Here is a 21,352-nt window from a genome sequence, read left to right on the forward strand (position 1 = left end):
ATTTTTTTATTAGTTGTTATTGACTTTGAACTAGCTGCCAGTAACTGCGAGTACTCTCCAATCTGTACTTAGTGAATTATGTTGTTGGAATGTACAAGTACCCAGCCACGTCCACTCTGTGTTTTTGCTAGATGTATTTCTATTTATATTCATCTGATGAATTTAGCCTTTTTCAACTGTTTTTTATAGTTCGTTCTCATGATGTACCGTAACACCGCTGTCACAGGTTAGAAGGAGGGTTGGAACCCGCTAACATGTTTAACCCCGCCACATTCTGTATATATCTGTGCCTGTCCCAAGTCAGGAGCCTGTAATTCAGTGGTTGTCGTTTGATGATGTGTTACATATTTGTTTTTCGTTACCTTTTTTGTACGTAAATTAGACTGTTAGTTTTCTCGTTTGAATTGTTTTACATTTGTCATTTCGGTGCCTTCTATAGCTGACTATGCTGTATGGGCTTTGCTCATTGTTGAAGACCGTTCGATGACCTATAGATTTTAATTTCTGTGTCATTTGGTCTCTTGTGAATAGTTGTCTCATTGGCAATAAAACCACATCTTCTTTTATTATATTTAGAGGAATACTTGTGTTTAGACATAATACATCTTATGCCCAATATGACATTTGTTTCTGTTGTCTTATGTGTTCCATGCAAAAGAAGCAGTCATTGAACTCCAATCTCAGCCATGTCAGCTATTGCAATCACATGTATTCGTAATTGTATTACAGAAAGAATCTTTTCTTTAGAAACCTGTAATAGTTTACTTTTACAAATTCTGACTTGGATGAGAGAGTTGTCTCATTGGCACTCATACCACATCTTCTTATATTATATAGTGTTTTTTATATCTTCTGGATTTTTCTATAAAATTAATGGTCACATTACATACATTGCAATTCAACTCCCACTTCAGGAAAATCTATTTTTTTTTTTATTTGTTAAAATTTTATTCACATCTTTTATTTCTCCTATAACAACCTACTAGAGATGTTAAGAATTTTAAATTTGTCGAAGGCCCATGTCACTTTTATACCCATAAATATAATAATAAGGGGACGTGGTATGATTGTCAATAAAATAACTATCTACCAGAGTTCAAATGTAGTGGATGCAAGCAATTATGGCCACCGTAGGGCTTCAACAATTAGAAAAACCCATACCGTAAATTCGGCTATAAAAGGCTACGACATGAAATATGTGAAACAATTAAAATGAGAAAACTAACGGGTTAATTTATAACAAAACAATTTACGAAAAATAAATATGCCCGAAATGAACCAACGACAACCACTGACCTACAGGCTCATGACTTTGACAAGCAATGTGGCGGGGTTAAACATGTTTGTGAGCACTCAACCCTCTCCTAACTTGGGACAGTGGTGTAGCAGCACACCATAAGAACAAACTTTAAAAACCATTTACAATTTGCCTAACTTAAGATCGGTAGGAGGTACACAAAAAAATTAATGTCAAGCAATAGACACAAAGCACCTAAATACGAGTATTCGCAGATACTGAAAACTAGTTCAAAGCCAATTACAATTAATGAATAAATCATGTTCTCCCAGACTAACGAGTTATCAGTTACGATAGGATTATAATATTATTACCATCTTTTGAAGCATGACAGGAAATGCATACGGACATATTTTGTTATTATAAAACACTCATGCAACCACGCATCACATATTGCCTGTAATGACCCGACACTATTTTAGTGTTTCGGCAGATAAAAAAAGTTTGGGATGGTCATCTTAAGATGCATTATCTTAATATAATTAAATATGAAAATTCTTTATGTATATATTGATATATTTATATTTCAGTTCTTCATCAATAGATCTCGTTATTATGACAGAACCGCCATCATCAGGGGTCAAACTTTCAATTTTTTGTTAAAGTCTTTAACTTTGATCTACTAAGCATTTCTCCTTACAATTTCATTTGCTATACGCTACTATTGGTACAGCATTGAATATTTGTACACAATCTTCGTTAAACTGTAATAAATGCCAGTGTTTCATGATACGTTTTTTTTTTAATTATATATGGGTTATATTTAGCATTTTTAGTTATTAAAACTAAAGAGATATGTTATTTTTCCTTCGATTAGTTTTGCTGTAATAATTCAGTACGGTCAATTGATGAATCATCAGTAATACTATCATCTATTTCGACGTTGTCATAACCCCTATTTGATAATTTCATAGTTGATAATTTCACTATGAAATTAGTTAGATTTTTTTATTGATTTGTTTTGATAACTTGTGTTTCTAATCTGCCATATTGCTTCACCTTTTATAAATCGGAATACATGCTGTTAGTGACAGCTATTTCTATGCAGATAGAGATAAGAATTTGTTTCTCTAAAATGTTTTTCAATGTCAAGAATGCCATGTGTTGTAAATCTTTGACCTTTAATTACATCAATATCTAAGAACGACATTTTATCGTTTGAGATTTCATTGGTGAGCTTTAATAAGGAGTTATACTTATTTGTATTGCAAGACGAAAAAATTCTGTAATTTTATCTGATGTTCAATGCATCATATATTATGAATCCAGCGTCCCTATATCTGCCATGATAGAATATTTTGTCTTTATGTTGAAATGCAAAAATTATTAAATTCATTATTTCAAACATCAGAATGTCACAGATTTCCGGTGAAGGGACTGTACCAATAAATGTCGTACCTTTTTAATTTTTTTTTTGTTTATAAAATTTCCCATCAAATTCAAATACATTGTTTTTTTCAATGAGTCTCAAAAGATGTATTAATACATTGACCGGCAGAGCATTGACTTTGAAGTTTGAAGGCTCGTTCAACGGCATTAAATAAAGCAGCTTTGATTAGTTTTGTAAAATTACAGAGTCCGCGCCACAATCAATAATAATGGTTCAATTATAACGACACCTGAATATGTTGTCCTTGTAGCATTTATATTAGAGGTATATATCTGATGGTCAGTAGTTATAAATATATATACAAATATGATTCATATTTTCTAACTATATTCAAGTAGTAATTATACATACTAATTCAGAAATATATTATTTTAATTTATTTATACAACTGCTCATTTATTTAAACACATGTATATTTCACGGATTTTTCTATGGCTATCGATCATCAGTCGCACAGCCAAAATTTTTAAACATTGTGATACTATTGTTAGATGCCTAATTTCAAGGACGGATTAATTCACCTGTATATAATCAAGGAAACAAATGCCGAGGGAAACGCATAAACGCCAAAAAGAAGCTTCAGAAACCGAATGCGTCAACAGTTTATATTCATATTCTTGCAATTTTACACTCAGTAGAAATTTCATAATCGGAAAAAGATGGTAAAAGTACAGATCAAGTGACTATACTTGAATTTAAAGATCTAATACTGCGAAACATGTCACTAGTGAGTTGCGACACCGACACATGGTATCGGTCAACCAACTCTGTGATGGTGACCATAAAACTTAATATGTAGTGGCAATTTCATTTCTTCTTCATAAACTCTGTTAAAGCAGTTTATGTGTAAGGAGCAAACCATAAAACGGAGTCGCCATGAACTACTAAAATATATATCGGTAAATTCTTTCTGGTGTTTTGCGGATTTGTTTCTTTCGTATATTTAGTTGTTGCATTTGTATTGTTTGTCTTTTAATCAGTACGAGACTTACGAAAACTTGCTCGCTTTTAACAAAGCTGTTTAAAAATCTAACTGAGCCATGTTCCACAAGAATAAGGAAATTGCTCTTTCTACTTTAAGTACACAGTTTGAAGCTACAATTTAATTGCAAATAAACTAAGACCATATAGTTTGTTTTTATTTATTTCAAAAACCTTTTTATATATCATTGCTAGAGACAGAAAACAATTTCAAACATTGGTTATATCCTGATTTCCATAATCATATAAATATGTACATAGGTTAACAGCTTACTTGTGTTAAAATTACTAGCTGTCATTAGTGAAATAAGAAAATCTTAACTTTGTTCTGCCATAAGACATGCTATTGACGTATTCATTTCAAGTGGTAAGCTCTTCCATTCAATTTCATATTTATTTTAGATTGGCAAACATCAATGTTACATAACAACGTTGTGTTAATGGTATGTTTTTGACTCGTTCTAAAACAGAAGTTAAGCACCGTTAATTTTCGTCATTCTTAGCGGACGGCAATGTAAAGTTAACAAAAAAGTGTCATGTAAAGCGTAATAAATTTCAATTATTGTTTGATGAGTTCATTTCTGTAGCAAAATGAAATGCGAGCGATAAAAAATATCATCATTGTCCAATTCACATGTTGATAATTGTTCCCTGACGTGCATCATGGAGACATTCTTGGCACACTTCAGTGCATATCATCATACACATAAGAAACTTCCATTTGTGGTAATTGCTTTTATTGTAATAGAGATATTGGGTTTAAACACAAACATAAAGATGTTATATTTTCGTTTGAATTGTACTTCGAATGAATGTTCTACAAAGAGGACACCTTCTTAATTTGGGTGAGCACTGTGAGCATGTCACCAAATGACCACACGGGAGGAATGTTACACCTACTTTTTCGTCTAAACATATTTTGCAGGTATAAAGATCTTTCATTTTTTCTATCTCTTTTTGTAGTTCTTCGGGATCATCCTCAGCTTAAACAGAAAATTTATAAATGTTATATTACGATGTTATATCCGGTTAGGTGAAAGGGTCAGTGAATAATTTTGTTTTTATTTATAAAGATAGAACACAATTAAAATAAAAAATAGAACATGCATAGAAAATTAAAAACCACACATAAATCATGAATTAATCATAATGATATTTATATTTGCTAACATAGTTGATTCATACCTTTCTTTGACTGGTCAATTTCAACAACTGTTGCTATTGACTCTGTAGTTGATGATTTGATTTCCGTTCCACGTGATGTAGGATTTCCAGTTTCAACAGGACAATCCATGCAAGGTTTAGATCCATTAGATTGACTATTGGTCGCTTTATTGTCGTTCGGAGAAGCTAATTCAGTTGCACTCATCTCAAGCATGGAGGTGACAAGAAGTTCAATCGTAATTGAATCCCAACCTAAAATATTTTTTTATTATTTTACATGTACGTTTTCGAATGCCCACGCCTACTTAATTGGATATTATATTGTATTACTAAAACCTCTCAATCTATACATTTCATTGACATTTTCTCTATCGAAGTATTTACGTTTTGGGATAGTAACAATTTATAATCATTAATTAAAATGAATAAATATATATTCAAAACTTTAAAATATGACTTTTAATTTGTTTGTTAACTGTTTCGTATTCTTTATTGCCTATTCTCCTTTGCAGTGTGTTTACTGCTATTGGTTAGCTATAGCGTCTTTTACTATGTTAATTTTATAAGACGAAAAATATTTTGAAATTCAGATGTACTGTTCTTCAAATACGTTGACGGGGTTGTGCTTTTTGAATTTGGAGTGCACCGTATTTCGAAAAGTGTTTAAGTTTTTTTCTGCGATATTCATTTCTACCCAAGATTTACACTATCCAATTTAACAATGTTTGCATTGTGCAAGGCAATTACACACTAACAAGGCCATGAAAGGAACATTCCTGTCTAGAAAAAAATCTCACTTATACTTATAATAATATACAATAATTCGAGTCATGTATTTGGTCAATATGTATCAATTTCTGAAGAGGAACATGATGCAACATCCACTAAGAATTAAGAGCAGGTAAATATGTCGACATGTAAATTGATTACATTATTTGTATTTCTTTGCACTAAAATACCTGTTGTTTCTATTAGCGATATTATGCATACTCTAACGAGTTCCACATCATCAAATATCTTTTCTGATAGAACATACTGTGCAGCATCATGCTCAAGTGGATTTCGAGTAGATTGTGTTATGTCTACAAATATAAAATGATTCTACTGTATCATCATTGTCAGCACCAGCAGCAATCAGCATCATCGTCTAGCATTTTAAATTATCACTTATTTGCAAAGAGGGAATACTTTTGTTAGATTAGTTTGTTACCGTTGACGGCCAGTTCCGGATTGCCATGCTCTCTTATCAGTAGTAAGTTAATAACTGACTTTGACTACAAACAGAGTTGTGGCAATAATGACTTATAGAAATGAAAAGGGTAACATATATTTAAAGTCAAATCATAATGTATAATTAGATATCGCCGAGTTATGCTTTCCCGTTCAAATCGTCTTTTAATTTAACAGGCATTTACATGCCTAATAGATTGAGAAAAATCTCAAATTTTCTTAATAAACTATTTTTTGGTTAAACATAGGTTAACAAATGTTGCAAAAACGTAGATTTTTTTTATAATCTCCCTTTTGTGCTTTGCTAGCATTAGTTGTCTTATATGAAACCTATGCTTTGAATATGAAATTAGTATCAAAAGTTACCTCCCGTATACCACAGATTGTACGTTCAGTACACAATATTCATTTAGAATAAATTTAGTTGTGTCCCCTTTAAAAACATTTTAGGTCATGATCCAACGAATGTAAAAGCTTATGTTTCATCGGATAACCGTTCAAAAAGGAACACTAAGAAAATTCCATCTATCTTATGAACTTATAGAACTGTTTATTCAATTACCTTCAGAATAACAAGTAACCAATGAAATGCAGTACAATCTTCAGAAACAAAAATGAAAATAATAATACACATTAGAATGCATTAGATTTCGGTTTTGAAGGGCGAATTGGAGTAACATCGCAATACATTTTCGTGAATGAAGCTATTCATAAAGTGGGTACCACATATATTGTGCATTGTTGATGTAAAACATATAAGTACCTGTTGGTTCTAGTTGGAGTGGTTCACTTTGCATGTTTTCTCCGTCCTGAAAAAGAATAAAAGTAATATTTGGAAAACAGCATATGGATTTTTTGTTGCAAAGGACTGCCGATGTCTTTACCAGTTTTGAATGTTCATTTTAAAATAAACACACAAATGCTATTGGGATAGAAAATCGACATTATTTGCTTAATACTGTAACATTTGTAATTATGGATTATAACGTGTCCCTCTCCACATCGTCCCAAGCATTATCATTCATAGACTCCTTTATCAGTGTACCGTTCGTACCGTGGGTCCAGAGGTAAACATGAACCGATATTGAAAAGGACATGTTATAATCTTTGTATCACATGACAAATTTGAATGAGACTGACATTTTTCTTTCGGGACTACGAAGTTCAAGAACTACATTGAAATTCTCTGAAATAAAACAATATTAGTTTACTGTATTAGTGTCGTCTTTTTCATTTATTTTTTTCTGTTAAAATATACTTCTGAGCCATTTAGCTTCATGCTGACAAAACGAGAATCTTATTGTGTCCACCATGGTTGTTAAGAACGATATGATGTCATAAGGGCAAAATAATTGGTTATTTGGAACTAACATCGACATGGATCGAGCACAATTGAATTCATCACAATTTATAATAGCAGTACTTCCCACAAAGAAGAAATTTAAAGGAGGAAGCTCCATTATGGCCAATTTTAGCATAAGAATATAAAATTGTCAGCATGACTTCAGATATGTTTATGTTATCATTGATTATAGATTTATGCTTTACACAGTTACATCAAGTTAAGATATCTTAATGAGTTTCACAAATTTTAACACCTAATGACGTAATAACTGCGTCTTTAATTGTGATTATTTCACAAAAATGATGAAAAATGCCGACTTCATGCAGCTTTCCACCAATATTGTTTGTATTTAACATTGGCCAGGGCTCAACCATGTTATATCAACATTGAAGAGAAGATAGAATATATATATATATATCGGCGTGGTTGGTTGAGATGGTAAGTCATGACATGTTAAAACTGTGGTTTCTCCGCACATTATTAATATTTGTTGAATGCTTTTTTTTTATCATAATCGCTTCTTACTTAAATTTTAGGCTATTTCAGGTTATGGTGTAACTTTTTTGGTTACATATTTATTTGTGGTTCATAGCAGCTTAACATTTTTACAATAGCCATGATGGCATACGAGCTTGTTCAAATTTGAGACGATATCTGATTTATTCAAAAGACAGACTGTATCAAATCGATCTTTTTGAAACACGGCAATTCGACTTTCGAATATAACTTGAGGTTTTGTCTAAGTTCAGAGTTATATGTTTCGGAAAAGTTTTAACAGGAATCTAAAATAATCATCAGGACTTTTTCAAATTTGTCAAGTAAACCTGAAAAGGGGAAGCCTTTTTATAGAAGGAATCTTGGGAAAATATAATTATGTTCGCTAGGATGGCACATTCATTTCTGATCAGATTCTCTTAAAACGTTTGTGAAACATTCCGTTTATCAGAACCTATGATACGTTTGCTACATTGGGGCAATTTTGGGAAGTACTTGTAAAATTTATCCAAGATTAATTATGTTTGGTGGTGAGCACTCATGCAATCATGGCTTTTTTGGACAAACACAGTAAACATTTTGTCAGAACATTGTCAATCTAAACTTGCCTTCCAATCTTAAACTCATCTTTAGTATACTTAACTTTTTAATCGCATATATATTCTATTGAATAGTACTTAAAGGGGCACTAGCTACGAGATATGAAAAAAAAATTATATATGATTTTGTTTGGTTCAATCATTAATATATGTGAAATGATGAAATAATAATTCGTTTTTAGCAACCAATTTGGTTCAATTTTGTCAAAATAAGCAAAGAAATATTGCTGATGAATTATTCACTTGCAGGTGAATAATTCGACCTCATTAAATCCGTATTCATGTGACCTTAAATTTAACCCAATAGCTAAAGATTTGTTACGCATGCAGAAATCGTGGTCAGCCTTTTAAAGGAAAAGAATGTCAACATTGAAAGTGACTAATTCGTTGACTAATTCGATCCACAAAAAAAATCATTCCTATACAGGTAAAAACGATAATTATCTTTTTATTTAAACTATAACATGAAATCAAACAGACATAGACAAATCCAATTACACGAGGTGGCTATTTATTTATATCTTTGTTTATGTTTATATCGGGTTATATGACAATCGGCAATCTCCGGTGGTCATCTCGAAAGTTAATAAGACGGCGTCTAGACTAACATACACACGAAATTCTGATATATATTATCAAGTACATGCAGTGTTAACTGTTTATTTCAGACTTATTATAATTTGAATACACGTTTTAGTATGTTGTTAATCAAATATGAGAATTTGAGTCAAATCGGTGAACATGAATTTGCCAGCTAGTGCCCCTTTAATATAAATTAGAAAATGAAACTTACGGTGTTTAGTCCTAACATTTGTACAACGGTATCAATGAATTCTTTTCCTTTCCGTATAGTGAGGTACTGGCATTTTCGTGACCATCGTGCATGTTCGACCCACACATTATCATTGTCTTCCCAGTTCCTTAAACCTTTAACAGAATAAAAATCAGTTTTGTTAAATATACACAAAAAGTCATGCAGATTAATCGATATCAGGAAATGTAATACTAACATATTTTCAACGTTTCAACAACTTAGTGTTGGTCGGTCTCATAGTTTTCTATGTTGTGTTTTGTGTACTGTTGTTAGTCTTTTGGTCTTTTTTTCCTTTTTTTGGGGGGCCATGGCGTTGTTTTCTTATTTTTGACTTAGACTTTGAATGTCCCTTTGGTATTTTTCGCGTTTCTTTTATCAGTTATATGTTCAGAAATTGAATATTAGGACTATAGGTTGCCATCTAAATAATGTCTAAATACAAATAATTTTACGGAAAATAACATATCCGATTTCTTTTTAATTCTACGTGTACTATACTTCATAGGCGTATTTGTTTCTTTTACAAATGCAAAATCCTTACACAAACATCATTTTTGGTACACTGATGTTATAAACTTTAAAGGTTTGTTAAGTACTTGTAACATTAACTAGGGATTTCTAATGGAAGAAATCAGGTTTATCGAAAGGGGAAGGTATGATTGTTTTGACTTTTTAATTTGTTCTGACCGGACTTGAAGGATTGTTTGCTAGGTAACTTAAAATGCATGGATATGTGTAATAGATTTTAGATGTGATTGTCTTTCAAAACCAAAAACAAAAAAGCTATATCAAAAGCCGATGAAGCATAATTTTGCCTTTCATATCTAAAGCACAGCGGTATGAAATGATATTGCAAAAGACTCGGACTGTCCATCGCATTTCTTGCATAGTCGATAATTTGAGTATTAAAGACCATTCATTCTTATTCAAATAGCAGTAGTTAAAAATTTAAGATGAGACCGTACATGAAAGTGTTCGTCAAATGAAGTTTTTACGGATATCTTAGTCTGTTTTTTTTTCTGATAGCATTGTTCTACTCATTTCAAAACCCAATACGCTAAACATGTATTTATAACAACTAGTACTACACGGTCAACCACATATGAAAATTGTTGTTTAAAATTTTAGTATATTTCTTGAATTTATTTTCTTTAAACTTTTGTATTCTTTACAATTGCATGGTTCATGTTTCAGACAACAGTTGTGTCCGGTCGTTCATTACTTACCAATTCCACACTGAAAACATCGTACACAGTCTTCAAAATCTTCAAAATAAGAACAATACGAAACTAATATATGCAACCTTACAAATTCCATCGATCGATTGATCAACCGATATAAATATAAACATATGGTTATCAATGTAAACACAGCGTAAAATCTATAAAGTTTTGAAACTGAAATTAAAAGTTACAGAGACAACAATTATTGAAATAATAGTCACTGGTTAGGCATACATGTACACTGTATATCAATCAAATCGAGTCGATACTCGGTGTAAAATGTTGCTTTTCAAGACAACTGTTACCAGCTATTCTTCTAATGTCATATAGATCATATAGATAATGTATCATATTAAAAGTAGATAAACAATATAGCCTCTATATACATTTATTATATGATTTCTTTGTGTTGAATGCATTATATTTGTACTTCTTATGTACTTATGATTTTTGTGCAATTTAAAAGCATTTTAACTGCAAAAAGCGGCTTGTTTCCAACTGTATAATTATAACATGTATAAGAAAGATTTGTATATATGTATATTTCTGCAAAGCTGCAGAGTTTATATTGTTTCTGTTGTATTCCAAATGTGTTTGATGAAATACTATGTATACTAAATTAATTCAAGATTAAAAGTTCATTCATTTTTCAGAATTAATATAAGAATAGAGTTTTTGCAAGTATCAAGACTATCGATATTACTATTTTCATGGGAGCATTGTACGTTGTAAAATAGGAATACTCACGGGTGAAGAAAAATCCGCATTCAGCGAGATCATAAGGATGAAGGAAATCCCTGTTTGCTGGCCAGTCAAAAAAAGAATCTCTCCTTTTTTGCAGTAGCTCGTAATTTGGATATTTCATTTTCATCAGTCTTCCGTCGTATTTAAAAGTTAATTGTTCTGGGTTACTTCCTAGTGATTCGTTTTGTTTTGTCATCGGTTGGTGGCTTAAAGAAGGTAGATGATTACGTGGATTTTGAGTTATACCAGAGAAATATGGCATTTGCTCTTCGGATTCTAGAGAGAGAAGGTTTAAACTATCAGTAATGTTTGTATTACCGTCGACTGATATTTCTCTCGTATAAGTTGGTGGGAACATTTGCCTTCCATTCATTAGTGATGACTCGTGAGTTCCCGTACCTTGTGATTCACTGTTTTGATTGATTGATACGCCAAATTCTCTTCTTACAGCATTGTCAGAATAACCTATTCCTCGAGATAAACCATACTTTTCAGAAATGTATGGATATACTTCATTTCCATTCGCCTCCGAAGATGTTTCTGTTGACATAGCTTGTCCTATGGTTCTTGACTGATTATTTTGTTGTCCTTCGTTTTTACTAGACACAATCAAGTTCGGAGGAATTGCGTCATTTCCATCATCCGTACACATGATCGACACATCTGAAGAGATATACTCGTCGCAGAGCTGTTCTGTATTCCCATCTGGTTTCCCTTTAAAATAATTGTACCTAAGCCATTTAAAAAAATGTTTACAAAAGAAATTTTGTTCGTTGAATTTGATGCGTCGTTTGTGCATTACTTTCGTATTCTTATAATAGATATTTTTTACTAAGTTAGCTGCGTGGTTAATACATAATATGACTGTTACGTGTATCAACAATAGTGCTTCAAGGTAACGATTACATACAAAATAAAACAACAAAAAAAACAAGGAACTTTATACATGCCAATGAGACAGCCAGGAAACGACTTAAACGCCAATATACATCCAAGAATCTACATTTTAGTTCAACAAAGAAGTGAAAAACAAGTCATTGACTAAAAAAAACGCTTCTTACAATACTACAAAGACAATCACTTGTTAGGATTCTGAAATAAGAATGGCGAATAAACATGTAATGGGGTTAAACAAGGTTTTGTTATCTTTACCTAAAGAAAAAAAAAGAAAATATTTGTCTCAACTAAATATTCACGTAACTCTTCAACAACATACCGGTAATTAAATAATTTTAAAACACGTGAAAGCACAACAAATATGTAAGCAATACCATTTTGACAACTTTGCTCACATTCATACACAAAGCTAAAATTATTGAATCATTTTCTTTTCTACAAGAAAACGTTAATGTAAAATGTTTGAACTTCACAATCTTTTTTTCTTCCAAAAACAAAACTTGAGTGATGATAAATGGTACTTCAGCAGATCATAAGTTATGTAATTTTACTACATGTAAATAAGGATGATGCCAGCAAACCTGATCATAGACCATTTTAAATTTTGTGTTTTTGTCTAGTTTAAGATGTATTCATACATTTGAAATACTTTTTATCACAAAGTTTTGGTCTCTGAAGTAGAAGATACAAAATGTATGTTTACTAAATACGTGCTTTAATCATCACATCGGGCAATGTTGAGTTTATAGAGAATTATCTATTCTTTACATTTCCTTGTCATGAACTCCTCAAGTCTCTTAGTACTTATACACCCTTGGCTTTAACATATTCAGGCTTGAGCGGTCCTCATGACAATCATCCAGAAAAAGCGCTTCGGAAGTACCAATCTGTTAAGAGATGTTTTCATTTAGAGGTAACATCGTCTCTTGTAGACTATAGTATATGAGAGAAATGTACAGAAATCGACACTTTTGCACTGAGATAATGTAAATGATACAGTCATTTAAGGTGGTACCTAACACTACAGGGAGATAACTCTGTAAAAATCAGCTAAACGTTTTAATCACGTTGTATTGTTAAGGAAATATTAAGCTTCTCAATGATCAAAATTAGTGTTTGTCAAACTGCTATATAACCAATGAAATTTTTCTGATAAAGTGGTTGGTTCAAACTTTTGAAATTTTTTTATTTTTTGTCAAAGGGTCAAAGTAAACATTTTGTAAAAATTTTATGAAAATTAAACGAGCCAAATTAATATTAGTCAAGGTGTTGGGTACCACCTTAAATGGTAAAGGATAAAGAACTTGTAATCTTCAATTAGAAAATCAAAAACTATCATGAATCTACAGAAAAGAACAACTTTCAGATGTTTATAAGACATTTTTCTATCAAATATCAGCATATTGATTTTTGAAATTTTGTCTTGCATATCTGCACTTTGGCTTCAAACTTCAAACAATGTATTTAACACAGATGTTATTTGAAGTAAAATACCTTTTTGGATAAGGCTGTTGCTCATTTTTTTTTCCCAACAATGTTGTCCCAAAACTATTTGAAAAATGGTCAGTTTACATTTTTTAATGTCAGATACGTTAATTTCAACGTGTGACATCACAGTGACCTTTCGCACAAAAGTATCAAGATTATATTAACCTGTTATATTATCGATAAAATAAACATGATTTTGAATTTTTTACAATTTATTAAGCCAAATAATTGCCTTTTACTACCTCCTCCTTTCAAGATCATCAATTATCCGCAATACTGGCATGATTGCGTTATTGTACTAAAAATTACTATTTAAAGCAAGTCGGCTTTGGACGCCTCTGTCTGTGATGTATTGGTCTTTTTTAGGGGAAAGCATTTATTTTTTTGCGTTCCAAAGTTGTTTGTAATAAAAAAAAACGCATGCAATCGTCAATGCAAAAATAGTATATATCGTAAATGATGTTGTGAATTTCACCAGTTTTTAAATGCTGTAATTGTACGAAAGTAAGGGATGCAATTCCCTCTGGTTAAGCGTAACATTTTGGATTTGTCTTTACTGTTCAGGGTCTCAGGTGGGTATGGTTTCAGATGTTTTTGGCTTTCCCTTTTTTTATTCCAAAGCGTACCAGCTGCAAATTATTTTTGTGCGACCGGAAAACGATTACATTCCTTATTTATCATTTTTGTTTTATTGGCATACATTGTATGACATTGACTAATAATTTTTCCTGCCATCACACTTAAAGAATGCTTTATGCACTGAATCACTTCATTAAAGCAATATTAATTCCAGATTGAATTTAAAAAATCGGCAAACTGTAAGCATCAATCATATATTTACATAATCAGAAAACATAGTAACATTATGATGATTTCAAATAAACATATTCATCACAATGGTAATGAATTCATTTGAAAAATGGCATATATTAAAGAAAAACGAAGATATATTATATGACACATGCATAAAAAAAACAGCAACAAACATACTAACAAACATATAATATGAATTAACATTGAACTTTTATTGATATTGACTAACATATCAGACGCTCAGTGGGTGTTAATATCAATTTATGTTGCATGCACAAGACCGACACAAAATCAATATATATCAATAAATCGATGTTTTTAAAGTTTTTAAAACGTGAAATTAATGTTTATAAATAGAATGGGGTTTTTAAACTTAAGGTCTCAGTACAATACTCATTTTCGAGAAATTTAGTGTTCTTTGTATAATAATGTTTAATAATTTTACCGGGGAAGTCATTACAAGGTTTATTCATGTAATACAAATATGTTTAGGTATGATAACATTGTATGCGATAATCAACAGATACTTGGATATGTCACTAGTGACATTTTAAGCATGCTGCGAAACCTCTGGTGCCCACCGGCCGATCACATATAGTATTTCTTTCTTTGTCGCTTTCCACTTTTCCTTGTTGGATTTTGAATTCGTGAGGCGGATGATGCATGTTTTGCAAGAGATATTTTTAATTGTTGGCATGCAAGATCTCATTCAAATTGTTCTTTATTCATCTCTATTTATGTCTGTTAGATCTTTAATTGTCTATATCAAACATGAACTAATAAGACTTGTGCTGTTTTATATGAAGTTTTTTGAATTAATCATTGTAAAGGAATAAGTGTGCTGGAAATTTTACAATGAAGTGGATAAATTTAGTTTCTTTCCAGTAATATTGACCATTTTCTACATAAGAAAATGCCTGTACCAAGTCAGGAATATGACAGTTGTTATCCATTCGTTTGATGTGTTTTAGCTTTTGATTTTGCCATTTGATAAGGGACTTTCCATTTTAATTTTGCTCGGAGTTCAGTATTTTTGTGATTTTACTTTCTATTAGGTTATCTGCCATGAATTAGTCACATATTTCATGTGTGTCAAATTTATCTCCCCTTTCAAAATATTTTTTTTTCAATTAAGAACAATTCTATAATTGTCTTATGAATTTCGGTATGTACAATAATTAAAAAGATAAATAAGGTTATTGAATCATTTCTAACGGAAGGATTATAAAAATGAATTATTAATAAATTTTAAGTTTTAGTATCCACTCTAAAATGACACCGACGTATAATCGAAACTTTTAAGTATTTAAATATTATTTACTTGAGCTAAAATACTTTTAAGCCCTTACACGCTCTCATTTTATCTGGATATAGAAATAAAAAGTGGAACATTTTAAAACACGGTACAATAAGTAGAACATATAAAATGACGGAACAAAAAGCAGATCTTTCTTGAAAGTATCATATATCTGTAAAGAACACTTATATTATAAACAAGAAAAAACAAAATAAACATAGAACATATTGTACAATGTAAGTAATTGTGTCAAGACTCAAAAAGACATCTGTATTGACATGAATTATCTTTGGTATGGTCATAATCATAAATAAACTGTTTAAAAAACATTGCATTTTTCGAAACAGTAAGAAATTTATAAACTAGAAATGGATTAATTTTGCTGTATTTGGCAAAATTTTTCAAAATTATGGGTCCTCAATCCTCTTCAACTTTGAACTTATTTGGCTTTTTTAACCTTTTTTTATCATCGAGCGTCACTGGTGAGTCTTTTAAAGACTAAACCCGCGTCTGCTGTATAAAATTTTAATCCTTGCATCTATTTTAATTATTCCAGGACTGGCTGATATAGAAATCATGCTGTCCCGAACTGTACTTACGGTCGTCGAACTGGCTAGTTGCAATTATACAGCCCTATTTTACACTACTACACGCAGGAAGGTAAACCCACGGGTTAATTTGTGCATATTTCAATACAGATGCTATGAAAACAAAATATGCAAATAGACTTGTTTAAACTAATACCGTAAATACAAGATTAAAGATTAAAGGTCAATCGAACTATTAATACATTTATTAACAAGCATTCTGAGAGTATTGCATGGCAATACATAGTCTCCTACCGGTTAAGAATTAATTGTACTGAAACAAAATGCTAACTTTTAATGGTGTAAACTATATAACAAATATCAAGTCAATATCTTCAAGCATGACGAAAAAAAGTGTGGAAAACTGATTATTTGAATGAATTTTCTAGTCCAAGAACCATAACTCTATACAAAACCATTAGACCGGAACAAAATTCGTACTTGATCTGTAACTTGTCATGATAAAACTATATACTAATTATAAAATCAATATCTTTAAGCATAACAAAAAAGTGCGGAGAACTGATTATTTGAGTGAATTTTCTAAGTCCAAGGACCAAAACTCTGCACTAAATCATCAGACCGAAACAAAATTCGAACTTGATCTGTAACGTGTCATGATAAAACTATATACCAATTATTAAATCAATATCTTCAAGCATGACAAAAAAAGTGCGGAAAACTGATTATTTGAGTGAATTTTCTAAGTCCAAGGACCATAACTCTGCACAAAATCATTAGATCGGAACATATTTCGAACTTGATCTGTAACTTGTCATGATAAAACTATAAACCAAATTTCAAATCAATATCTTCAAGCATGAAGAAAAAAAGTAGGAAAACTGATTTGCCGGACTGACGGACAGACAGACAGACAGACAAACAGAGTGCAAACCTAAAAACCCTTCGACTTCGTCGGTAGGGGACTAATAACCGTAACGATTCAAACAGTAAGACAAATACTTGTTTGCTGTAAAATAACATTTTAATTTTTTTAACTGTCCGAACAATGCGTCAAAGTAAAAAAAAAGTAGAATATTGGGGATTTTTTCTATTGTTTTCTGTCACATTTGACCATCCAGTTCAGTCTAAATTTAAAAACTGGACTGTCTATTTAGATGACCTGTGTTTTGTTGGCAGCAAACCCGATGATAAATGCATCTTATGTTTCCTTATTTTTATCTTTATTTCTTAGTGTATAAAATACATAAAGCAATTAACCTTTATCGCTTGAGAAAGTATGTACAGTATGTTATAAGCTGTTTTGTATTTCTCGTGGGTAGCTTTCAAAAGCCATTTATTACGTTAACAAGAAATTCCTTTCAGAGCTTATTTCATACCAATATTAATTTCATCTGAATCAAAATAATTAAGATGGATAGAGTTTATGTGGCATTTCATTTAACGATTCTAATAAATATACTAATTTAACTATATTTAACAAAAATTGGTGCATTCCATACCTAATAAATGTATAACAAATTATAGATATATAATCTGTATACATTATTAAGTTTTCTTTTAAGTTAAATGGGGTTATAAGACTTTATATGTAATGTATAGCACCTCAAAGTATAAACTAACCCATTTGTGTAAAATCTTGTGAACAACCTGAAGCTTCAAGTGGTACCGCAAATTTCTTTTTTCTGACATGTTGGCAGTTCGAATAGTGATTATTGACGTCCGAATGGTCGCTGTAAGGAGTCCATCCTTTAACCCGATTGCCACAAGAATAACAAACCAGTTCATCGTTATTTCCTTCCGAATAAAACCCATATTCCGCTAAGCGTATAAGACTTATTCCGAACACAGGGAAATTGCATAAAGTCGACAGTCGCAAAAGCTCGCTTTCCATTTTTTTTTCTGGCATCAAAGTATAACCTTCTTGTTGTCCTCTTGTCGTTGCGTTTACTGTGCCTCCATTGTCCATACTTCTTTCTGGTATTAAAGAACTATCAAGATGTTGTCTCATTGTCGCTGCGTTTACTGATCCTTTATTGTCCGTACTTCTTTCTGGTATTAAAGAGCTATCTAGCTGTTGTCTCATTGTCGCTGCGTTTGAAGTTTTTCCGTAAATGGGAAATACGGTTAAGGTTTGTCTTGGCTTCAAAGGCTGTATATTTTGCTTTAAAAAGGACTTTAAACTCATTATATCTTTTTCTGTATTGATGGTTTGGAACTGTTTTTTTGGAAAATGAAAAATTAAAAGACGATTACCTGATAATTCTGCAAATAATTTATATACGATATGTTTAAGTATCTGTAATACTTCCATTGATACAATCGAAAATAAAAACACACATACAAAAGCGAAAGATTGCTTTGCAATCTTAAAATAAACATCTGTCGTATGGCTACAATACATTTCGATGTCACGAAAGAACTGATTACAACAATATTGAGATAGGTGGAATATGAAACTATGTAAATGAAATATTTTGACAATGCATAGCAGTACCGAGAGTAGACTCACTGAAGCTGTGTCACTGCACCGCATATAATCAAACAAAAAAGCACTTAAAAACGGAACTGCACTGCTCCTTTTCGCTTTCAGAATAATATCAGTCGTGTGACCTCCAATTATTTGCACTCCTTTGATACAGGGAATAATAGTATGCATCCAATTTGAACAACAAAAACTTTTTAAAACAACGAGTTTTCTACGACTTGATATATCCTTGCAATTTTGTTCGGACTTTATAGACGAATTTGGTACCCATTCATTGAACAAAATATGACTTCCACTTTTACCATTTAGCAATGCATAACGATTTCCTACTTTCTCTCGGCAAGTTAATTGAATTTCACATTTTTCCAAACATATCAGAAGAATTGGATTGCTGCATCTACATCCTTCCAAAGAATATATTAGGTTAACAATTCTTAGTTGCACGCAGTAAATACGAAGATGCGGATATTTGCAAATATAAACCAAACTCATCATGCTATTACACTCCTCAGCTATGTTGGTATGTCTGACAGAAGATTATACTCTGCTAGTCAATATATAATATATGTCACCTTGATGATGATAAGCATAACTAAGGTACGTAATATAAAAGTCCCAGTAATATACAATGACCGACTGGAGATTAAATTAAATCATGTTCTATTTTTATACCGAATCTATATTTAAAAGTTGGAAAATCCTGAAACCTTAAATATATGTTTACTTAACACGCAATTATAGAATGTAAAAAACAATTGATTTTTCCATTGCCGACAATAGTAATGTTTCTTGCTGTACTGATTTTATTGAGTTGATTTTTATTATAAAACCTTTTTTAAAATAAAGAATATTTATTGTGTTAACATTTTTTATAAAAAAAATGATATGGTCGCGTTGCTTTTCTAGGTGTAATTTACAGTTGTCAAGGGTGACCGTCAATCTCGCACAAAAATAACAGTAAAATTTATGCATTCAACAACAGGAAGAAAAAAAATTCTCAACTACTTCTGAAGGAGGAATCAAATTTTATTTTGTCATTGCTACAACCAAGAATCCATAAGGTTTCAGGAAAAAAAATTATTATTTGTGGCATACTCCACCCAATCAAAATCTGCCATGTTTTTGTTTCTGAATACCATGTTATGCTCATTTTCGACTGGTCCCAAAAGAGCTAATGGTAGATTGTAACCTATAAGGCATTATAGGTTTAAAAACAAAACTTCAATACACACACAATTCTTCACAGTTTATCTGCATATGAAACATCATTTACATCATATTATGTATATAACTATCGAAATCAATCTATATTTTTTTAAACGATTTTTTTTATTTTTCAAATATTTTGGAATTGATACAACATGTACAACACAGCAGCAGCTTCAATTTTACCGTCCTTTCAAAATATCGTTTTATAAAAAATATTCAAATTCTAAAAACATGTTTAGTGTCATTCTATATTGTATATTGATTCGGAATAGTGAGCAGTTATTCAGAAAATGCTTTCACATTTAAACAATTGCAACAAAAAATTAAAGTAAAAATGAAAATTGTTAATCATGCATTGTTAATAATACGAATCGTAGTCATTTAAGCATACAGATTACTTAGAACTTTTTGAATAACTTTTTAACACGGCTAGATTAAGTGGTGTATTATTATATATATAGTGTGTCTCAGTATATGGCAGTTAATTGAAACTATCAGCTGTAATTGTGCTTGACATTTCAGAAAAGTAAAAAATATCAAAGAATTTGTTGATGTTGTAGCTTACGGTATTTCCGCATTTTCATAGAAGTGATCGAATGTGCATTAAAGTACCAAATAAAGGAACGGCACGTTCTATATTTCCAAAGTTACAAGGATGCTTTCAAAGATAAGATAAAGACCTTAAGAAATACCATCATTAACTGACAATGCTTTATGATTCCTCTACATACCCTCATAATGGCCCGATAGCACAACAGCTACAAATGTAAGGTACTCTTTGCCTTTAACAAAGTTACGAGATAAGTGCTATCGTGATACTATTTAAAGAGCAATTTTTAAACTTGTATGAAAAAACGAACTCAAGAGAAAGTTCAACGAAGTGTTGTACGAAAAGGACAATGTCATGATTGTTATAGAAAAGCACGACGGAGGCTCTTGACTACCTTTGTGGAGGTATTCAGATCATATTGGTGAACCGCTTCTTTGTATAATTGATATGATCGATTTATTGTAATGTACATCTTTATACGGTGCCACTTTTATAGAAACAAGATATTATTCATTTGAAAATAATGGAATAGAGAGCAATTAGCAATAAAATTGAGAATGGAAATGGGAATATGTCAAAGAGACAACAACCCAAACAAAGAAAAGACAACAGCCGAAGGCCATCAATGGGTCTTCAACTCAGCGAGAAAATCCCGCACCCGGAGGTGGGCCTCAGCTGGCCCCTAAATAAAATTGTGTACTAGTTCAGTGAAAACATTTTTTCTGTTTACTGTTTTTAAATATAATAATTGTTATGCTTATTTAGAGGAGAAACATGTTG

The 21,352-nt window shown here is 31.4% G+C and overlaps 1 protein-coding gene across 1 annotated transcript; it reads right to left on the reverse strand.

The window, feature by feature from the left end:
* Positions 1-3,821: 3,821 nt before the first annotated feature.
* On the reverse strand, positions 3,822-19,389 carry LOC127724406 (uncharacterized). Its single transcript, XM_052231347.1, has 8 exons — positions 17,949-19,389; positions 11,286-11,996; positions 10,542-10,580; positions 9,295-9,428; positions 6,826-6,871; positions 5,792-5,914; positions 4,854-5,084; positions 3,822-4,651 (listed from the first exon to the last, which is right to left on the reverse strand). Exons 1-8 carry the CDS (start codon positions 19,306-19,308, stop codon positions 4,449-4,451), a joined length of 2,847 nt encoding a protein of 948 aa, XP_052087307.1. The 5' UTR covers positions 19,309-19,389; the 3' UTR covers positions 3,822-4,448.
* Between the last annotated feature and the right edge of the window lie 1,963 nt (positions 19,390-21,352).

Source organism: Mytilus californianus, unplaced genomic scaffold, assembly GCF_021869535.1.
Source record: "Mytilus californianus isolate M0D057914Y unplaced genomic scaffold, xbMytCali1.0.p SCAF_14, whole genome shotgun sequence".
Classification (NCBI taxonomy): domain Eukaryota; kingdom Metazoa; phylum Mollusca; class Bivalvia; order Mytilida; family Mytilidae; genus Mytilus; species Mytilus californianus.

What these genes read in the sequence shown, in the direction of transcription:
- LOC127724406 (XM_052231347.1), bottom strand. Translation starts at nt 19,308, where the DNA reads ATGATGAGTTTGGTTTATATTTGCAAATATCCGCATCTTCGTATTTAC. An exon ending in ACTCCAACTAGAACCAACAG is followed by an intron (nt 5,915 to 6,825) that starts GTACTTATATGT and finishes TTATATTTGTAG; the next exon opens with ACATAACACAATCTACTCGA. An exon ending in ATCGCTAATAGAAACAACAG is followed by an intron (nt 5,085 to 5,791) that starts GTATTTTAGTGC and finishes AAAATATTTTAG; the next exon opens with GTTGGGATTCAATTACGATT.